Source organism: Gigantopelta aegis, chromosome 6 (genome assembly GCF_016097555.1).
Source record: "Gigantopelta aegis isolate Gae_Host chromosome 6, Gae_host_genome, whole genome shotgun sequence".
NCBI classification, from domain to species: domain Eukaryota; kingdom Metazoa; phylum Mollusca; class Gastropoda; order Neomphalida; family Peltospiridae; genus Gigantopelta; species Gigantopelta aegis.
Window position 1 is genome coordinate 55,165,741 of NC_054704.1, and position 20,912 is coordinate 55,186,652.

Here is a 20,912-nt window from a genome sequence, read left to right on the forward strand (position 1 = left end):
GATTCCTCCAATAGAAATAGTTGTTATAAAGTACCAAGCACTGGTCCAACAAGTATGGCGGCGCACATAACTTCTGCAGAAGATGTAAATGCTTCGCTGAATAAATGCACTTCTAGTGAAATAAGTGATGTAAGCATAATTTGTTTTGGGATCCCAGACAACTAAATGCATATAACAGTACGAATAACATAAACATCAAAGTCAGCATAACTGCTGAAACGAAACTAGGAGGTTCTGACATCGCTTGGGGTGACGCCCACTTTTAATACTAACTGGCTGACGTTTATGACATCCACTATGAAGTGACCATTACAGGAAATCGTAAACAAATTCACGATGTGTACTTAATGTTCACGTAGACACAGCATGCTTTAACAACATCAGTAAAGGAATTGAGTGATCTTGATGATTGATCTTGATGATTGATCGTCATAAAATGGGATTGCTTTGTATTATTTGTGTAACAATTTTTAAAAATAGGGTGGATCTAAAAGACAAATGTAGTTGTGGGATTTTTTTTTTAAATAACATTGTAAAGATGTAGTTTATAATTAAAACAAATATATATGTCAGTTTAAGGATATTTATTTGAATCATTAAAAAATTTGTTTACCAATATAGCATTTTAAATTATTAATACATTGTATTACAAAAGGACCATGGTGAATTTCATGTATCACATGGAAAATGGTTTATTTAACGATGCACTCAACACATTTTACTTATGGTTATTTAGCGTCGGACATATGGTTAAGGACCACACAGATATTGAGAGGAAACACGCTTTCGCCACTTCATGGGCTACTCTTCGATTAGCAGCAAGGAATCTTTTATATGCACTATCCCATAGACAGGATTGCACATACCATGGCCTTTGATGTACCAGTTGTGGTGCACTGGCTTCATGTATCACAAAGTTTATGTGTTAAAGGTGTAATGATACGGTAATACAATACCAGTATTGATTTATGGAAGGCGTATCATAATGCATACAATAGTCTTAATGTCACTGACATGCTCATATGAGCCAGAGGGGCTGGTGGGGCTGTGCTCTTCCTCTTGAGGATGAAAATTACATACATTTCTTGTCCTACTCTATGTAAAGATGAAAATATGGCTTATGCCCCCCACCCCCCAAAAAAAAATTAAAAAAAATTCCTACAAGTCTGACTGACCCTAATTCCTGAGGTAGGTATGGGTCTTTCTCTCTTGCATAAAATTAATTATGGGCCATTACAAACACTGTGGATAAATTGCTAAAATTGCTAGCTTAAGATCATTATTGTAAATAATATGTACTTTAATGGTAAGAAAGATATAATTGGCAAAAATAAAGTTTACATAGCCTAATAACTAGGATCAGTTTCATTAAGTATTGGGGTACATATCAGTCATTGAATTTGGGAATTTGTTGTTAGGATTCCACTGGAATCATGAACCCATTTAATACAGATATTTTGGGATTCCATCTCATAATCTTTTGCTTCCAACTGAATATCTGATATTTGCACAAGAATGGAATCCTGCTAAATTCGCAGTCTGCATATTGTATCATGATCCACATATCAGGATATGTATTGTATTGTGATCTACCGTATCATTCCACAATACAGAATTTGAAAGTAAGTAAATACGTTCTGTATGTGACCATGAAAGTGTTTTCACTTTTGAATGGTGAAACATTCTGACAGTTTAAAAAGGATGTATTAATATCTAAAAAGCGTAATTGTAAAGCAACAAATGGTCACACTGTCTTGAGCTTCTTTGAACATTAGGACAATCAAGAACACATTGAATGCACAAGAATGAATGTTCTAAGCACAAAGTTAAGTTTAAACCAAATGTGTTCAGCGCTTGAAGAGGACCATAGACCTTTGACGGCGCATACCCTAATTTCAACCGTTGAAAATGAACATTTAAGTTTAGTTAATCTAGAAACCTGTAACACATTTGGATAAAGTTACAACAGAGTGAAAAATGAGTCTGTGACTTTGTCACGGTGAAATACCTTTAAAAATAGACTAGAAATCGACTCCATAACCATTACTTCTCAGATGCCTATGCAAAACCTATGCAAAATGCATTTTGTGATATTAAAAACATCAAGATGGCCAAAAACACATAGGATGTATGGAAATGAATAATCTAAACAAGAAAATCTACGTAATGTATGATTTCAATTATCAAAACCGACTCTAATAGTGAAACATATGCCTTAGTGTTTAAAAATTAGGGTCTTTCACTTTAACATAAGAGGAATTACCTTTTTTGTTTTCAGTTGGCACACCATGTGGCCCATCATATTTGCAGAGGGAATCCACTGGATTACAGTCTGTATTCAAAGCTGTGGACATTGGAGGAATGGTGGAATGTGACCGATTTTCTACAATCTTTATTCAAAACAACAACTAAACATTCATGGACAAAAGAGCAGGTATATTTCACCTAAAAATCTGCATTGAGATACTAATTAATGAGTTGATGTACAATGTAAGAGGCTTTATATTAAGAGACTGAGTGTATTTTTAGTTGTGCATCAAGTGTAAGATTGGATCAAAAACACACAAGTAGTAATTTTAAGTTTCTTGTACACTTGTACCCTTCCATATAAGAGAACACCATTTGAATTTTTTTTATGTGAATAGTGATATTCAACATGTGGTAATCAATTTAAAAGACATCTGATTGACCTCACATAGATAGTTGTGACATAGATGTTAAACCCATATGCCTTCCACTATATTCACAAATGATACTGATTGCTGTTGATGACACACACGAGGTAACTGAAAGTAAGAGTGCCTAGTTGGAACAGAGAATTTCTTTTAAACCTTGTTTTTGAAGATATGGATGAAGTAGAATACTGCACTCATTTCAGTGTATGATTCCGTTTCGTACAATTCTCTTTTGCTCATTAGATATGTTTTGAAACAACTCATAAGATAAATGGTGTCTTATAGCCACTGGGTGGAATCAAGCTCAATTGCTAGAGTGCTCATCTAAGGTGCTTGGGTCATAGGATCAAACCCCCACATTGGACCCATTGAGTTTTTTCTCTCATTTTAACCAGTGCCCAATGACTGGGATTTCAATGGCTGCAGTAAGTACCGTCCTATATATAGGAACGTGCATATAAAATATCCCTTGAAATGGTAAAATGCACAGGTTTTTTCTGAAGACAGCACGGTATACAGCCTTAAAGCTTAACCACACCATTTCACTCCACAATATCAAAGCTGGTAGTATGTCATTTTGATGATTACGGGAAAGAAGGAATGTTTTAATTAATGATGTACTAAACATATTTTAATTATGGTTATATGGCATCAGACATATAGTCAAGGACCATACAGACGAAAAGCTGCTGCCACCATGCAGTGGGCTACCCTTTCTGATTACCAGTAAGGGATCTTTTATATGCAGCATCCCAGACAGGATAGTACATACCACAGCCTTTGTTACACTAGTAATAGCCCAATGGGGATCAGTCCTAGACCGGCCATGCATCAGATGAGTGCTTTACCACTGAGCTATGACCCACTCCCTAATATATAGCTCTGTAAGTCACTGTCTTTTTCCTTTAAAAAAAGACGGTACAAAAAAAACAACCAATAAAAGTTGTCAGACCAAAAAACAGGAATGCAGTTACCAGTCAAGCCCTAAAACCCACCCCCGACCCAACACCTCTACCATACCCTCCCTACTCTCGGTCACCTTTCCTAACACCCGCCCACCACCATCCCTCACCCCGGCTAGGATTACTCTACAAGCGACAACAGGAGCCCAGCCAGATCCCATACCAGAACCGATTAAGACCAACTCCATCACCACCCCACAGGAGGATACCCCCTCCATCTCGCCAAGCCCAGTAACCAACACCCCCACCCCAACCCTCACTACCGCCCCAACACCTACCCCCAACCCAACCCCCACCCCAACCCTCACTCCCAACCCAATCCCTACCGTAACCCCTAGCCCCAACCCAACCCCCACCACAACAGCCACCACCACCCCACCCCCAACCTCAACCCTCACCACCCCGACCGCTGCCCCCCCCCAATCCAACTACCCAGACCAACACCCCGTCCCAAACTCGAGCCAACCCCAGAACCAATGGTGACCTACCGAACAGACCTACCAACCAGTGGCTCATCAAGATGCACCCCCTACACCCCCAAGAAACATCTAAAGTAATGCTCAAAAAAAATAATCCTCATCTTGACATAAACGCGGCAACAACCTGGACAAACGGATATATCCTAATCTCTGCAGAAACAAACCAAAATAGATTCATTTACATAATTGGCCGCCGACTTCAACTGCTCCCCTATGAAATTAAACCAGCAAAATGCCACCACTGTCAGCAGTGGGGGCACGGAGCCAATAAATGCAAACAACATAGGGAGCTTCCCACCTGCTTCCGCTGCGGACAGAAGCACCCAAGGAGCTCCATAAATTCCCCATGCAATAGGCAAATACAATGCCCCAATTGTCTGAGTAGGCACATGGCCCATGATAATCGGTGCCACCACTTCCAAAGGGCACTGAGAATCATGAACATGAATAATAATAATAAACCCAAAATAACTCCAACATTCGCGCGGGCAAACCCAACAACAGCTAGCGTCTCCTACGCTAGCGTAGTTAAAACCAATGACAGAAATCAAGTAGCAGAGCTAAAAACCATAACTGATAAACTGGTGTTAGAAATCACTAACATCACAAATAAACTTAACAACTAAATAATTAAATAACTAATAGTAAACTAACCTAATTACAGGACCCAAATATGGGAGATACATCTCCACACACCAGGAAAAATAACAATCTAGACAAAAAGGCCTTAGCATACTCCAATGGAATGCTAAGGGCCTCCACTCTATGGGTCATGGTGCCGAACTTATCCAATTTATAAGCACCAGTAACAACAAACCGGACGTAATCTGCATTCAAGAAACCTGGTTAGGAGCTGGATCCAGCAAAAATAAACATAAGGGAGCTAAACTATTTAAAATTCCGGGCTACACTACGTATTATGAGAATAGAGATAATTCCACCAGAGGAGGTATAGCCACTTTAATTAAAAATAGCATACCTCACACTGAGGTTAAGTATAAAGACATCAATATTAACCTAGAAGTACTAGGGATCACAGTCTTAAATGATAAGATGCAAATAGATATTACTAACGTATACAGCCCACCGGGAACGGCGCATGAAAATCTAACTCTAAACGATTATAACAAGCTTATAAAACCAAATCATAACCTAATATTGGTAGGAGATTTCAATAGCCATAATACGCTGTGGGGAGGTCAGAACTCCGACGCACAGGGAGAAATACTAGAAGAATTTATTAACGTACATAACCTAGTATGTCTCAATGATGGTAGCACTACGTTCATTCATGATAACTTAGTGGGCTCCTCTACCATCGATCTAACCATAACATCAAACTGTATAGGTGCAAATACCCAATGGGAGGTGTTAAACGCTCTCAATAGCGACCACCTCCCTATTTTAACTAGCTACAAATGTAACATTAACTACTCAGAAAATGAAATATTTAAACCTAAATTTAAATTCAGCAAAGCCAACTGGGATAATTTTACTAAAGATTGTAATAATATTAAATTAGACAACGAACTAACCATAGACGAAGCAACAACCAAATTAACTAATGAAATACTTCAAATCGCCGAAAAAAACATACCTAAAACTAAACAAAGTACTAAAAATAGACCAGTCAAATGGTGGACGGAAGAAATCAAAACTAAATGCGGTTATCGCAATAGAATGCGTAAAATATTTTAAAAAACAGGAAAACCAGAATATCACACTAAATATAAGATAGCAAAAAATGAAGTAAGTAACCAATGCTAAACAAACTTTCTGTAGCGAGATTAAAATAGAACATCTATTAGAGAAATGTGGGGTAAAGTTAAAGCCATACAAGGACACCGCGCGACCACCACAGTCCTCCAAAAAAATAAAAATGATACCACTAATAAACAAAAGGCCAATCTTCTTAGTAAAACTTTCGGTATAAATAGCAGCAATAAAAATTTCCCTAAACAATTCCTAGATAAACTGACAAAAAATAATACCTTACCAACAAATAATACGCCTACAACCAATCATGATACTAATGACAACCTAGAATTTAACAAACCTTTAATGCTTAGCGAACTAAAAACAGCCCTTAAAGCCAAAAAAAGTACCGCCACAGGGCCGGACCAAATTAGCTATACTCTACTCAAGCACATGCCTGATGTTGCCCTACGGGTGGTGTTATCGCTCTTTAACAGAATCTGGAGGGAGGGTCAAATGCCCACTGCATGGAAACATGCAGAGTGCTTTAGCCTTCCTAAAGCGGGTAAAGATCACTCTCTCCCGGGGAGTTATCGACCGATAATACTAACATCACACATGTGTAAAACCTTAGAAACAATAATTAATAAAAGACTCAATAACTATCTGTTAGAAAATAAACTTATCACTAATGTGCAGAGTGGATTCAGATCCCAACACTCTACAATAGATCAGATAGTAAGATTACAAAATAGTATTAATAATGCCTTCCGCAAATCAGATAAAGTACTAGCAATATTTATAGATATAGAAAAAGCATTCGATATGGTATGGCGGGAAGGCCTACTAAAAAAACTAGAAACCAAAGGTATAAAAGGAAACATGTTTAATTTTATTAATAACTTTATTCACAATAGATCTATTTCAATCCGGGTAAATGGCCACTTCTCTGATAAAACTGAAATCTTCAATGGTATCCCGCAAGGTTCGGTCATCTCACCAACCTTATTTAATATTTTTATAAATGATATAACCAACGCACTTAATGCCAAAAGTAAAACTAAATCACTTAAACCACTTAACACGGCTCTCTTTGCTGATGACTGCGCCATCTGGCGAACAGGCAGGTCAATCCAGGCACTGTTTAACCAAATGCAGCAAGAGATGGACAAAATAAATAAATGGGCCTTGGACTGGGGTATTAAACTATCAGAAACTAAAACAGTCTGTATGCTTTTCAATAAAGTTACGACCCAACTAGAAAACTATCAATTAGCCTCAAATAATAAAGTAATTCCGAGAGTTAAAGTATTTAAATTTCTAGGAGTCACCTTTGACTCCAAACTCATGTTTAAAGAACATATCAATGGAATAATCAATAGCTCAAAAAATACTCTTAATCTTCTAAGAGCCATCTCAGGTACTAGCTGGGGGGCACAAACTGAAGCAATGCTCATGGTCTATAAAGCATGCATACTGTCAAGGATAGACTACGGAGCTCAGGCATACAGTTGTGCCTCACCAAAGTTACATCAAAAACTAGATATCATTCAAAATAAAGCGTTAAGAATAATAGCTAAAGTCCCTTCCAATACCAGTGGCCAGAGTCTAGAAGTAGAATTTAACATCATGCCGCTGGAATACAGAAGGAAATTACAACATCTTAAAGTGCTGTGCCAGACCATACACTAAAATTTCAAATTCCACAATTAAATGCTTTCTTAATTCATTGCAATAATATTTTACACCGATATGTAAGTCAATAATTACGAAAATGCCCCATAAAAGTATTAAAACATCATTCCCGTAGAACACTGCCGGAAACGACCGAGTAAAATTCTCGGTAAAAACATTTGCGTGTAAATAGCCGTGACGTCACGAAGGGAACGCGCTTCACAGAAACCTACCACGAGATGACTTCCAGCGCAAGCGAAAGTTGGACCGACAGCGACTGCCAAGCTTGATCATGCGATTCTTCTTTCGATGATGAATAGTGTAGTAATGACGACTGGACTAATATTTGTGCAACACAACAAATAATACCGTATCAGTTTGAACCTGGAACATCTTCCGACGAACCACCGGCCTGACAAATGACGATGAAAATGATCGTGGAGACAGCTTACCACTAATTTACAACTTTTATTCTTGTTTTGTGTGCGAATTATTTTGTTACACTGTATGTTCTAATACTTGTGATGTAGTAGAAAAGACGATAAATAACTCTTGAATTCTACGAGTCAAGTGGACAAAAACGACTTTTAGACCGTCCCATCCTCTATGAAGATGTTGTTTTTTGTGTGAATAATTTCAGTTTAGTTTGACGTAAAAAAAGAAGAGTAAAAGTGTTTTGGAAATAACAAAAGAATACTATTTTTTGTGTGCAGTTGTGAAAACAGTCTGCTCAGAAATAAATAACTTATTTTAATTTTAAAAAATAAACAAAAACGACTTTTAGTCCGTCCCATCAATCTATGAAGATGATTTTTGGGTGAATAATTTCAGTTTAGTTTGACGTAAAAAAGAGAGTAAAAGTGTTTTGGAAATAACAAAACAATACTATTTTTTGTGTGTGCAGTTGTGAAAACAGTCTGCTCAGAAATAAATAACTTATAGCACATTCCATAGTATGAAAACAGGTTTTCTCTGTGGGAGGTATAGTAAAATTAATTTAATGTATTTATAGTCTGTTTTACAGGGAACGACTTTTTTCATACTATGGAAAATTTACAAGTCATTTATTTCTGAGTCGATTGTTTTCTAAGATGCATACAAAATTAGCTTCTTTTTTTTTCTTTTTCTTTTTACAAAAAAACCCTATATTTTTATAGGATGGGACGGACTAGGCTATAGATACTTACTTGTCTGTACTTTATTGTTTTAATGTTCTTGAACTGTAAAGAAAAATTTCACAAATGAACGAGATGCAAACGACAACAAATCGGATCTCGATGATTGCACGAACCGTGCATGAGAAAACAAACTGACCGGAGTTGAAAGCATAACGCAATTTGGGACATTGACGATATGCACCCCAAGGTCGTTTCGGTGGGGATGGCGTCGGCTTGTTGTCATTTGTTTTGTGTCGCAGAAAAATTGTTGGTACAGCATCTTTTTTAAAGCCATAAAACATGGTATTCCCATATCTCGCTAAAGCCGACAAGCCAGTTCGGACGAATCGAAACTAATGTGTCTGCTGTCGTAACGGTCTCCGGCATTTTCTTCCTGTCCAGTATTTCCACGTTGTTTTAATCAAATTCACACACAGCTTTCTCACAGCAACATTACTAGGAAATGCGTGAAGACTAAATTTATCGGCTTTTGTATTGCTACAGCCGCCAACAACACGCCGTTTAACCATAATAAACACAAAAGAAGCAATGGACAATGGCGCTGACTATCGAAAGGAGTTCCCTTCGTGACGTCACGGATCAAATCTTACGGAAATTCCCGAAACGAATTCAGCTGGTTCTGTTTTTCAGGGGAATATTTTTAAATGGAAAATATACCGGTATATAATTTTTTTACTTTTTTTTTTATAATTTTCTAATCATATTAAATAATATCTTGATTGATATAGCTCAATACATCATACATCTGGCACAGCACTTTAAATATCATCTTAAAATCCACTCACTTATATTAGATCACCCAGTTCAAGAACTTACCCCAGTAACAACTAAACCAGGAATGATAAGCAAAGGCAATAAAAATTTAAGTGATTCATTCGCCACTACGGCCAATAAAATAGAAATAGAAACTGGCATAAATAATACGCTGTTGGCAATGTACCACATTAACCAAACTATAGACTGCCATACGCCATATTTAATTAAAAAGGCAACCGATGCCACGCCGTTCCCACCTTTAAAAAAAATCTTATTCGAAGCTGCAGCTAATGAAAATTATCCGGAGCATGTCCATATCTATACGGATGGCTCCAAAAACCCAGATAATGGTAGGGTTGGCTTCGTTGTAGCAGAAGAAAAAGTATCTAAAACCGCTAAAATTGTCAGATATTCCCGGCTGTCAGATAACCTATCAGTATACACAGCAGAACTGACAGCCATTTATGAAGCCATCAACTGGATTATATTTCAAAAATACTCTAAAAGTGTTATCTTCTCAGGCAGTCTCAGCTCAATTCAATCTCTACAAAATAATAAATCTACTAGACCAGACATCCTGGCAGCAATCTATGATAAACTTAAAATAACTAACCAATTATACTTAGAAGTAACACTAGAATGGGTCCCAGCCCATGTAGGTATCATCGGCAATGAAGTAGCAGACTACGGAGCCAAAACAGCACTTTCATTCAGAACTGATATCAAGCATATACCACTAGGAATTTCAGAACTTATGTCAAAAGCAAGGAAACATTACATTAATCTTTGGCAGTCAGGCTGGGACCAAATCAAATCCGTTTGGCATTACAATATAAAACCAGTAGTTAATTCCATCAGGCCTAAACACTCTAATACCTACATAGATAAAATAATTACTAAAATCCGACTAGGGAGATCAATTCAACTTAATAGCTGCTCTTTCTCTAAAAATAGAAATCCTGATTGTGTATGCGGTTCCCGGGAAGATATGAAACATTATCTCCTGGATTGCACACTGCACACCAATCAAAGGAAAATAATGTTAGACTCAATATTCGAAGCCAACTAAAATATAACAATTACGCCTAACATGATACTCAACCCAGATAAATTACATAAACATAAAGCCTTTAAGGCAGTCTACCAATATGTTCAAGCTACCAAACCAAAACTATAATACCTAACAGTGCTATTAATATTTTCAAAACCACCCACTTGTACGCCGCTAAGAAAGAACTGTGACCAATTCGAACTCAACTCGATGCTTTCTAACTTACGGTCAAAGGTGGGTAGGTAGAGATTTCTAAACCTAAGTAGTGCTCATTTAGTGCAACAACAGGCACTCATAACCTTTCACTAGTACGCCCCTAAGAAGGAACTGCAACCAATTCGAACTCTACTCGATGCTTTCCAACCTAGGGGCCAAAGGTGAACAGGTAAAGATAAGACCCACTATAGTGCTAATAAATTATTTATAGGGATTACTCAAAACCACCCACTTGTAAGCCCCTTCATAAGAGCTGCAACCACTATTGAACTCGGACCCGATGCACTCTAGTGAAAGTGGCCGAAGGTGGGTCGGTAGCGAATATTCTAAAAACTAACATTGATTTTTGTATGAATATATGTATCTTGTGAATGTTAGACCCGAGCCGTGATTACCATCATAGACTAGGTAGAAATAGAAAGCTAATTAAAGGGAGAGTAAAGAGAAAGATTGGAGTTAAAATAACAAATTGCAATTGGTATTCACTTTCAGGTGAATTGGTGGCCCTTAAAAGGGCCGGTTTATATACAACACTACTGTCGTCCAAAATGAACCCCATCCGGCAGGTAATCATCAGGATAGTGCATCCTTGACTAATTTCCTCAGCCGGCGATTCACCGCATTCCGTATAGTGTTAAAATGCGCCATAGTCATGAGAGGGGACTTCTTGAATACGCCCCGCTTACATAGCTCCAGGAAGCATACCTGGCCTGCCCCATTTGCTAGAAACCGCTCTCTCAGTGATACCAGCTGTAGCACCACGCTCTTCGGGTCGGTTTCAGGTGTCAAGTCGTTGCCTCCCAAATGGATTATCACTAAATCCGGCTTATAGCCAAGGGCCTCTGTTAGCAAATCCTCTGGTATGCGGTCTGACCGCATACCACCCCGTCCATAAAAACGGCATTCCGCATCTACTTTCAAATCGCCACCGGTTTGTTGCTCCAATCTCCTTACATAACTACTGCCAAAAATAGCAACTCGAACCATGATTAATTCATTAATGAGTCATGCGAACATAGCTATCTTTATACCCAACTGTGATTCACAGCAGAGCCGTTAATTGGAGCAAACTAATAACCAATCAGAAACCAGATAAGACGCCAATTAGGACACCATAATAACGACAGCCCATTGGCTAAGTTTGGATCCCCCCTAACCAAAATACCTTTAGAAAATGACCACACGGTTTAACCAGATAAGAATTTAATATAATATTGCTGTTTTCTTTTTTCAGTTAGCCACAGTGTGCAGCACGGACACGGACTTTACCTGTATATAATGCACTTATATATTTCTTTGCCAATAAATAGAACCCTCTTTATTTATTTTTTTCACGAACTATGTATATATGTTAAAGCACTGCTTTTTTAACCAATATACTACACTATAAGGGACAACCCCCTTCAAATTAGATAGATAAGCTAGAATAACTCCCCCTCTGGCCTTGTATTTCATTATAATCCAAGGCTAGGGGGGGAGTGGTGGCTCTGAAAAGACGTTAGATGCATTACACTCGATTAGGATGCTAGGACAATAGGAACAACCTAAACACCATAATAGGGAACACATACAAAACAACATGCTCTGCAACAGTACACAGGGTGCATTGCCTAATCATAACAATGCACCCGCACCCAGTTAATGGCCCAGCACATACTCTAATAAGGAGCTGAACAAAAGAATATCAGCTCCGAGTACAAAAATTGCACTGCACCCAGGGAATGGCTGAACAAAAGAATATCAGCCTACCCTACCCAAACCCCAAAAAGCTGCTGGTGTGTACTTGGTGATTTGGAGATGGAGGAATAACAACGGCTGCAAGACCGATAACGATCTGGACCCCCTGAAACGGCCGCCTACCCACCGGTGTTACCACATTGCACGAGTCTCCCCTGGGTTGTCATGCCACGACCAGAAGCGGTCAGGCCCTTTCTCAGGGCCCGATGGGCAACCTAGGGAGACACCACAGCAACACCTAGGTCTAATTAACGAGCTACTCTCGATATACTAAAGTCAAAACTTATACTAGCTCTACTACCTTTACAGTTTAGACTGACCATTCAAAATTCGCGCCAAAATTCCTTCAAATCAAAACTGCGCACCGTTTCTCTTTGGCACCACCACCCACCCCCGCCTGCTACCGATCCCGGTCGGACTACTGGTGCTCACCTGCCAGTGCAGGCGGTCCCTCCTTACCCCCCCCCCCAGCTTTCTGTCTTGGACGACAGAGCTTGCTCTGCAAGCACTTGCGCCCACGACAGGCGTGCGCTACAACAGCTTGCTCTGAATGTGCACGTTAAACCCTATGACCTGACCTGACCCGTCTTTTTCCAGTGTCAGTGAGGACTCCTTATAGTGGATGGATGCAGTTTTTTCCTTCCATATCATCCATTATCCCTTGACTATCGAATATGAATGGCTGTGGTATGTTTAAAAGAATGTACATGTACATGTATATAAAACATCCCTTGTTATTTTTTAGCAGGAGTAGAGTATGTAGTTCAGCAGTGGATTTTGCTCTCAAGCAAATGTCAGCAAATAGCCATAATTTAAAATCTGCCGAGATGTTGCTGTACAGATATTGCTTTCCAACTCAAGATTAACAATATTTCGTTGTATAGATAATATTTTGCTTTTGATTGTTCAAGTTTTTATGGTATCTAAAGACCTGGAACAAGAATGCTTTATATTATACAGACAATTCTTTATTTTTAATTATTAAGGTGTTCAAGGTATTTGAAGACCTGGGTTCCATTCCTGACAGTACCAAGACAACACTCTATGGGGTTATAAGTGTGCATAAGGATGCATTTCATCGCCATTTCCTGGATGAAACTACAGCTATATCACACAATGTCCTCACAGACTTTGACTGGCAACTCAAGGTAAGGAATATAACTTCCACACATGAATATGTGGTCATAATTTTTGGTATGACAAGACTGTTAAGGCCGAACATAGATTAAAATAACTGTGGGTGTACATGTAGTATTTAAGCAATTGTAAACATGAATAGTATTATACAATATTGAAGACCGGTTAGCTTTTTGTTGATGACTAGTCGAGCATGACTAACAGTCAGTATAGCTTCAGAAACTGCATTCATGTTACCACTCGTTTTGTTACTACAAATGTTTGAGTTTTTATTTGCTACCTGTAATATAGACATAAATAAATTGTAGTAAATATGATTTGAATCCTAATCTTTCAAATCATCAAAAGTGGACTGAAAAAAGCAAACACAAATAAATAGTCTTATTCAACTTACTGTGCTAGCACAACAAATATGCTATTCAACCTGAGTCATACCTACACACTGCAGAATTCTCTCCCTTGCCGGATATGCGCAATGCTATCCTTGCACGGGCTACCTGTAACTTCATTCTCAATTCTGCAGTCCACCTGTTAACACCTGTTAAGCTTTGGCAAAAAGTTTTCTTTACTTGTAATTTTGTGTTTGTTTTTTTTGGTTGAACTTGACATACGGTTGGTAGTTGGGAATTCTGTGTTGAATTTACCATGTCCGACGCGAGTTCGTTGACAGCTAGCGCACGGAAAGTTTGTGCGCGAGATGGTTGTCCATTTCTTTTACGACGTAAAGACACACACGTGTTGTGTCCGGACTGTCGGTCTTGTTCTCAAGACCGTCAGTGTGAGATCTGCGCCACGTGGTCTCCTGACCAGTGGGTTCGGTTCGGTTCGCAGACTCAGGTTTCGGGTACCAGCAAAATCTTGTCGTCTGCTTCGGCAGTAGTCGGCAAGTCGGACTTAGTGGGTAGGTCCCATAAGTCTGTAGACACTTCTAAAAGTGTCCGGAAAGGGGGGAAACACAAGGGTGTTTCTTCTTCGGTCCGTGTTACGAGTACAGTTACAGATACTTCGGGAGCGCCCCCCCCCCCGGGCTCCTATTGTGACCGTGGTACGTGAGCCGTCTTCGTTAGTGACGGCGCCTTCTTCTGTTTGTGTGGCTTCGTCGCGGGCGTCGCCATCGTCGTTACGGTTACCTTTACAAACAGAAGGGGGGCAGGGTGGAGTCGTCGCGGCACCGGTTTTGACGACTTCATCGGTTACCGAGCACATGCACTCCGTTGTGCATAGGTCCACTGCTTCGTCCGCAGAGCAGGTGGCCCCGACTTTGCCTTCGATTGCTGACAGTCGCTTCGGCACCTCAGCATTCTCAAGGCCCGAGGAGAGTTCTGCCAGTTTGCTTCGAACTGAGCCAGTTGTTCCGATGCCGGGATCCGTCTCTGATGGCATCCCGACCGATGTTTACCGTTGGGTGGAGGACTCATCCCGTTTGGGTCCTCCGTTTGCATATGTTTACCCCAAGGGTCCGGTGACTTCGGTAGCAACGGACATCTCCTCACAGTTTGCACCGTCTTTGGTCCCTACCTCTTCGACTTTACTCGATAGAGGACGAGGTTCGCGCAGATACCCCTCGGTTGGGGGTACTCTGTGGCCGCAAACTCCCGACCGTTCCGCACTTGGCGCAGGAACGACCGTTAGGCTTTCAGGAAACGTTGTTTCGGAGTTTTGTGGAATTTTTGAACGCTTCGCCTCAGTTGGGATCATTGCTTTCGCAGACGGGACCGACGGGTGCGGCTCCCCATCCCCCCCCCCCCGGTTTTCCGCCAAAACCAGCAGAAACTGCGTCTCGACAGCAGTTTGACGATGCAGTTAGGGATTGTCGTTCGGGTTGTTCCTATTGTTTCCGTCTCGGGAGACGCTGCCCCAGGGGCGTCTCGATTAGGGGGAGGAGTCCATATCGATCTTCGGGATCCAGTGGACAGTGACCTGGCTTCAGAGGAAGCGTCGGTTGGACCGGATTCTGTCGCTGACCCAGCTCTCTCTCACTTCGGTTCGGAAGTAGAGGAGGAGTGCGATTATCCGGCGGTTCTGGCTTTTGTCAGGGGACCAGGTCCGACAGGTATGCGGGGACGCTATACCTCAGGTTGAGGCCCAGCCTACATTCAAGGGTGTCTCCTTCGGGAACCGTTCTTTGAATTTGGTCACTCCTCGTGAGGAGTCGGGTTTACCACTTGCACAGGAGGCGCACAGTTCACTTTGTGACATTGATGTGTTGATCACTGGCAGTGATCGTATCCTGGGAGTGGGTGTTGATGAGTACCCAACGGCACTGCCTACGTGGGGGAAAATCCTAACGGGAGCGCGCATTTTTCGTGCCGACTCCTATGAGACGTTGGGGGTGGATTTTCTCGAACATCCGGCGGTCGTTCCCGCTAGTGTCCGAGCCACTTGTTCCCCATCGCCGCATGTGTCATTGCCAATCGCGGATCTGGAATCGTTCGAACGGCTGGCTAAGTCGATGTTCCAGGTTAATAACCATTTAGGTACGTTCCTATTTGGCTTGGATAAGGCTGTCGAGAGCCTTCCCGCGAGGGCGAAAGGCTGTTTGGAGGCTGCGTCAAAAGCCTCTAAGCATATCGCTCAGTTATCTGGCCGATTGTTTGCGAACAGTCTTTTGTTACGGCGTGACCATTACCTGGCGGGTTTGAGTGCGTCAAACGTTGCGAAGACGTTTTTTTCGTACACGTTCGGTACGGGAAAATTTACTTTTCGGTCCCGATTTTAATATTGTCCTAGACAAGGATTTGTCGCGACCAGTCCCGAACACTCGACCCTCAACCTCTGGTAAACGTCGGTCCACGTTTTCGGGGTTCAAGCCTCCTTCTGTAAAAAAGGCTGCTTTTTTACAGTCGGCTCAGATCCCTAGGGTTCCTGACACTAGGAGGCAACCAGGTAACAACCCGTCTTCCGCTAAGCGAGGACGCAAACGTCGTACTGCGTTCCGTTCTCAGTCCACCAAAGGCGTTGCGCCTACGGGTGGTAAGCGGTTGGGGTGAGGGTACGTGAACGATCGGCAGTTGCTTTCGGAGGTACCGTTAGCAAACATACCCGTGGGGGGCAGGCTCCGCCATTTCCTTCGAAATTGGTGCAAGCTGCCTGGTCTCGACCCCCGGGTTCTGTCGGTCGTTCGACACGGTTACAAAATACCCTTTTCTTCGAGCCCCCCTCTACTTCCACTCCGAGAATGCCGCCGTTACCCGTCCGCGGATCGGCGCGTTTTAGTGGAGAGTATGATTGCCGAGTTTCTCGACAAAGGGGCCATCCAGAGAGTCAGTCTGGACACACTCCGGGATTTTATTCTCATCTTTTCTTCGCCCGGAAGAAAAATGGGGAATGGATACCAATCCTAAATTTGAAGCCACTGAACGTCTACGTCGATGTTCCTTCCATGAAAAGGAAACGGTTCATTCGGTCCGGAACCTGCTTCAAATTGGGGAGTGGGCTGTGTCGATCGATCTGAAAGACGCATACCTCCATGTCCCGGTGCACAAGGCGTTTTGGAAGTTTCTGCGCTTCCTGTTCGACGGGCAAAGCGTACGAGGGTTTCGTGTGCTTCCGTTCGGTTTGGCGACGAGTCCCCATGCTTTTACACGTGTGGTAAAAAGGTGGTGGTAGGTCATGTTCATTTGTTAGGGGTTCGAATGCATACCTATCTGGACGATTGTTGATCCCAGCTTCGTCGCAACAGGAGTGTCAGACCAATGTCGGGTTGGTTTTGGACACGATCCTCCAATTGGGTTTTATTCCCAATTGGGTGAAATCGGAGTTAACGCCGGCTCAGATTTTCACATATCTCGGAGTGGTCTTCGATCTTGTGGTAGCGTCGGTTCGTCCCACCGATGCGCGTGTCCACAATTTCCAAACGTCGGCGCGACGTTTGATGGGGGAGCAAAGTACTACGGTACGATCTCTCCACGTGGTGTTGGGCCACCTCGAATCTCTGGCCTCATTGATCGTGCGGTTCAGACGATTCAAACGACCAACCCAGTGGCATTTGTCCCCACGGTGGGACGGTCACAATTGGGACACGATAGTGCCTCTGGGCCCATGGTTCACTCATCCGATACAGGAGTGCCTGTCGGACAAGTGCATGTCCCTATCGGTTCCGTTGCACCCCCCTGCTCCGGATCTGATCCTGTTCACGGATGCGTCGCTGCACGGGTACGGGGCGCATCTGTTGGATCAACACATTTCAGGGGTATGGAATCTCTCCGAGAGGAAGCTTCATATCAACTGTTTGGAGATGGAGGCAGTGCATCGTGCCTGTCTTCATTTCCGGTGTGTTCTTCGACACCGTCGAATTCTGTTGAGATGCGACAATACGTCGGTAGTGGCATATCTCAATCGTTGGGGTGGAACCAAATCGGAGACTTTGGGTCGCAAAGCTCTTGCGATTTTGGAATTCTGCGACCAACTAGGGACCACTCTGTGGGCGAAACACATTCCTTCATCGGTGAATGTGTTAGCAGATGCCCTCAGTCGACATACCCCTGTTCAGACGGAGTGGATGTTGAACAAAGGGGTGGTCGCAGCGGTTCTTCGGGTGTCCACAGTTGGACATGTTTTGTCACACGGTTGAACAACCAATTGCTGGTGTTCGTGTCCCCGGTACCGGACACATTGGCGTTGGAGTACGACGCGTTAAGTATGGATTGGACGGGACTGGATTTTTATGCCTTCCCTCCTCCTGTCTTACTCGGCAAGGTGTTGACCAAAGTGGTCCAGGAACCTTGTCACGTGACGTTGATAGCTCCTCTGTGGGTGGCGCAGCCCTGGTTTCCACAGCTCCTGTCACTGTTAGTGGCAGTCCCATTCCGATTACCAGTGTTGTCCGATCTACTCAGCCAGCGACTGAGTCAGACGGTGTGGCATCCGAAGCCGGAGGTCTTCCGGTTTCACGCGTGGAGGTTATCAGGGCTTCCTTGCGACGCAGAGGTTTTTCGACAAGAATTGCGCATCTCGTCTCTTCAGCAAAGCGCAATTCTACCGAGTCGGTTTATCAGTGTCACTGGCGTATGTGGGTTCGTTGGGCGAACGCACGGGATTTCGATCCCTTATCGCCTACTGTCAACGATTTAGCGGAGTACTTTCTGGCGTTGGTCCAAGAAAGGAAACTTAAAGTCACGACAGTGAAAAGTCACAGAGCTGCGATTTTCACTACTCTTAAACAGTGTGGATGTCGTGACTTTTCTACCAACTTGGTGTTGCATGATTTACTTAAATCATTACAATCCACGGTTGAACGACCTTCCATTATTCCGAAATGGAATGTCTTTCTGGTGTTGCATGCTCTTAAGGGTGCGCCTTATGAGCCGTTGAGGTTTGCTAGTTTGCCATGCCTTGACATGGAAGACTGTTTCTGGTTTCACTGGCAGCTTGTCGTCGGATCAGTGAGATACATGCTTTTTTGCATGATTTGGTTGATTACAATTCGGACGGGTCTGTCACTTTACGTACCGACCCTATCTTTGTTGCTAAAAACCAGTCTCCAGGGGAAGAGTTTCCACCTACTGTCATTCACAGTTTATCTCGTACACTGTCATCTGATAACTCGGATAGACTTCTTTGCCCGGTGAGAGCATTGAAGTATTATTTGCAGCGTACGAAAAACCGGCGGCAGGGTAAAAAGAGATTGTTTATTTCTTATACCATTAGGCCGGGTGATGTCAAAAAAATGCTTTGTCTCGATGGATAGCAGCTACCATCAAGCTAGCATATGAGATGGCGGGTGATCATGTGTTACGGAATTTCTCTGTTAAACCACATGAGATCCGAGCCATTTCTGCTTCCCTGAATTTCATGACTCTTTAGATATTATAAAGGTCATGAATGCAGGGGTTTGGAAAGGCGGCACACTTTTGACCGTTTCTATTTCCGGGATATGGCGGTTGGTCCTGACGGTACGCGTAGGATCCAGACAGTCATTGCGGCTCAACACGTCGTGTCTGTGCGCAGGGCAACGGAAAGGGGTCGACCTCTTTTCTGTCCGACTGCCATCGATTCACGCTTCGGACATGTTTAACACTCCACCCTTTTCTGAGGGATGGGGGTTTTTTGTAGTGTTGTCTACCATTTCCTTTCCCTGGGGAGATGTTTTTCCTCCCTTTCATGGGGATGAGTTTTTTCTTTGGGAAGCCCCCTTTTTATTCCCAAAAGTTTTTGACTCCTTGTTACCGTATGTCGTGGTTCGTCCTATCTCCATGTCATTACTTCAAAGGAGCTTTTGGGGTACGGGTAAGCCTCTATTTTCTTTACCTCCTCCCATTAATGTTTGAATTCAACGTGCTCTAAACGGTGTCATTGCACGTCCGTTATAGCATATTTGTTGTGCTAGCACAGTAAGTTGAATAAGACTATTAGAAAATTTGTTTCTAATTTTCATTATTATTCATACTTACCTAGTGCTAGCACAAACAAACTATACCTCCACCCACCCCTATGAGGCTTTCCCTCGGTGGGTGGACTTTGAATACCGAGAATGAAGTTACAGGTAGCCCGTGCAAGGATAGCATTGCGCATATCCGGCAAGGGAGAGAATTCTGCAGTGTGTAGGTATGACTCAGGTTGAATAGCATATTTGGTTGTGCTGCACTAGGTAAGTATGAATAATAATGAAAATTAGAAACAAATTTTCTAATTAATAAGTAAACTGTCACATGGGAAAGCTACTAATTGGGGGGGATATATACATGTATTTTTTGCAAATAATAAGTAATAACCGTAAACCCCTCCCCCACCTAATCTCAGGTATTAGCCCACCATCTTATTATATCTTGTAAAATTACAGCATCAATGGTATTGCTTTTTTCAATATTAAAGTAAAACAACATCACACTTTTAGCCACTTTACTTGGTTTTTGACATACCATGTTGTCGGGTTTTTGTTTTTTGTGTGACAGCTCATATAATTTTTCTTCAAGTATATTCACATTACTTTTTTATTTAGATGGTAAATTATTCTTCACTACGTTTTGTTTTTCATTTTCAGTTAGTTATGTCCAAGTGATAAGATATCTTCATTACAAACCCCCTTGTTGAACCTCGATCTTCAGGTCAAAAATGGTGCCAATAAAAACAAGATGGTCTCTCTTGAACTGGATCAGCAAAAGATTTAAAGAAGTTGATAGCCTCGTTAGATAATGCGGAAAGGTAACCGTATAATTAAGTAATTTGTTAATTAATAGTTATTCGATGTAGAATTATTCATAATTACCAATTTATTTTTTTAATAGAAAGTATCAGTGTAAAATATATAGTACCGGTATATGAAAACCAGCTACTAATAAATGCCTACAGTGATACTGTTATGTAGTCCTGAATGAAATATCTCACCCTGAATTATCAATATGTACAATCAG

General features: G+C 41.8%; 1 protein-coding gene across 1 annotated transcript; it reads left to right on the plus strand.

Annotated features, from left to right (window-relative positions):
• The first annotated feature begins 24 nt into the window (after positions 1-24).
• On the plus strand, positions 25-20,677 carry LOC121376425. The gene is made up of 4 exons (XM_041504289.1): positions 25-129; positions 2,279-2,434; positions 13,410-13,571; positions 20,543-20,677. Exons 1-4 carry the CDS (start codon positions 55-57, stop codon positions 20,558-20,560), a joined length of 411 nt encoding a protein of 136 aa, XP_041360223.1. The 5' UTR covers positions 25-54; the 3' UTR covers positions 20,561-20,677.
• The last annotated feature ends 235 nt before the right edge of the window (positions 20,678-20,912 follow it).

What these genes read in the sequence shown, in the direction of transcription:
- LOC121376425 (XM_041504289.1), top strand. Translation starts at nt 55, where the DNA reads ATGGCGGCGCACATAACTTCTGCAGAAGATGTAAATGCTTCGCTGAAT. An exon ending in CTTCTAGTGAAATAAGTGAT is followed by an intron (nt 130 to 2,278) that starts GTAAGCATAATT and finishes TTTTGTTTTCAG; the next exon opens with TTGGCACACCATGTGGCCCA. An exon ending in ATTCATGGACAAAAGAGCAG is followed by an intron (nt 2,435 to 13,409) that starts GTATATTTCACC and finishes TTAATTATTAAG; the next exon opens with GTGTTCAAGGTATTTGAAGA.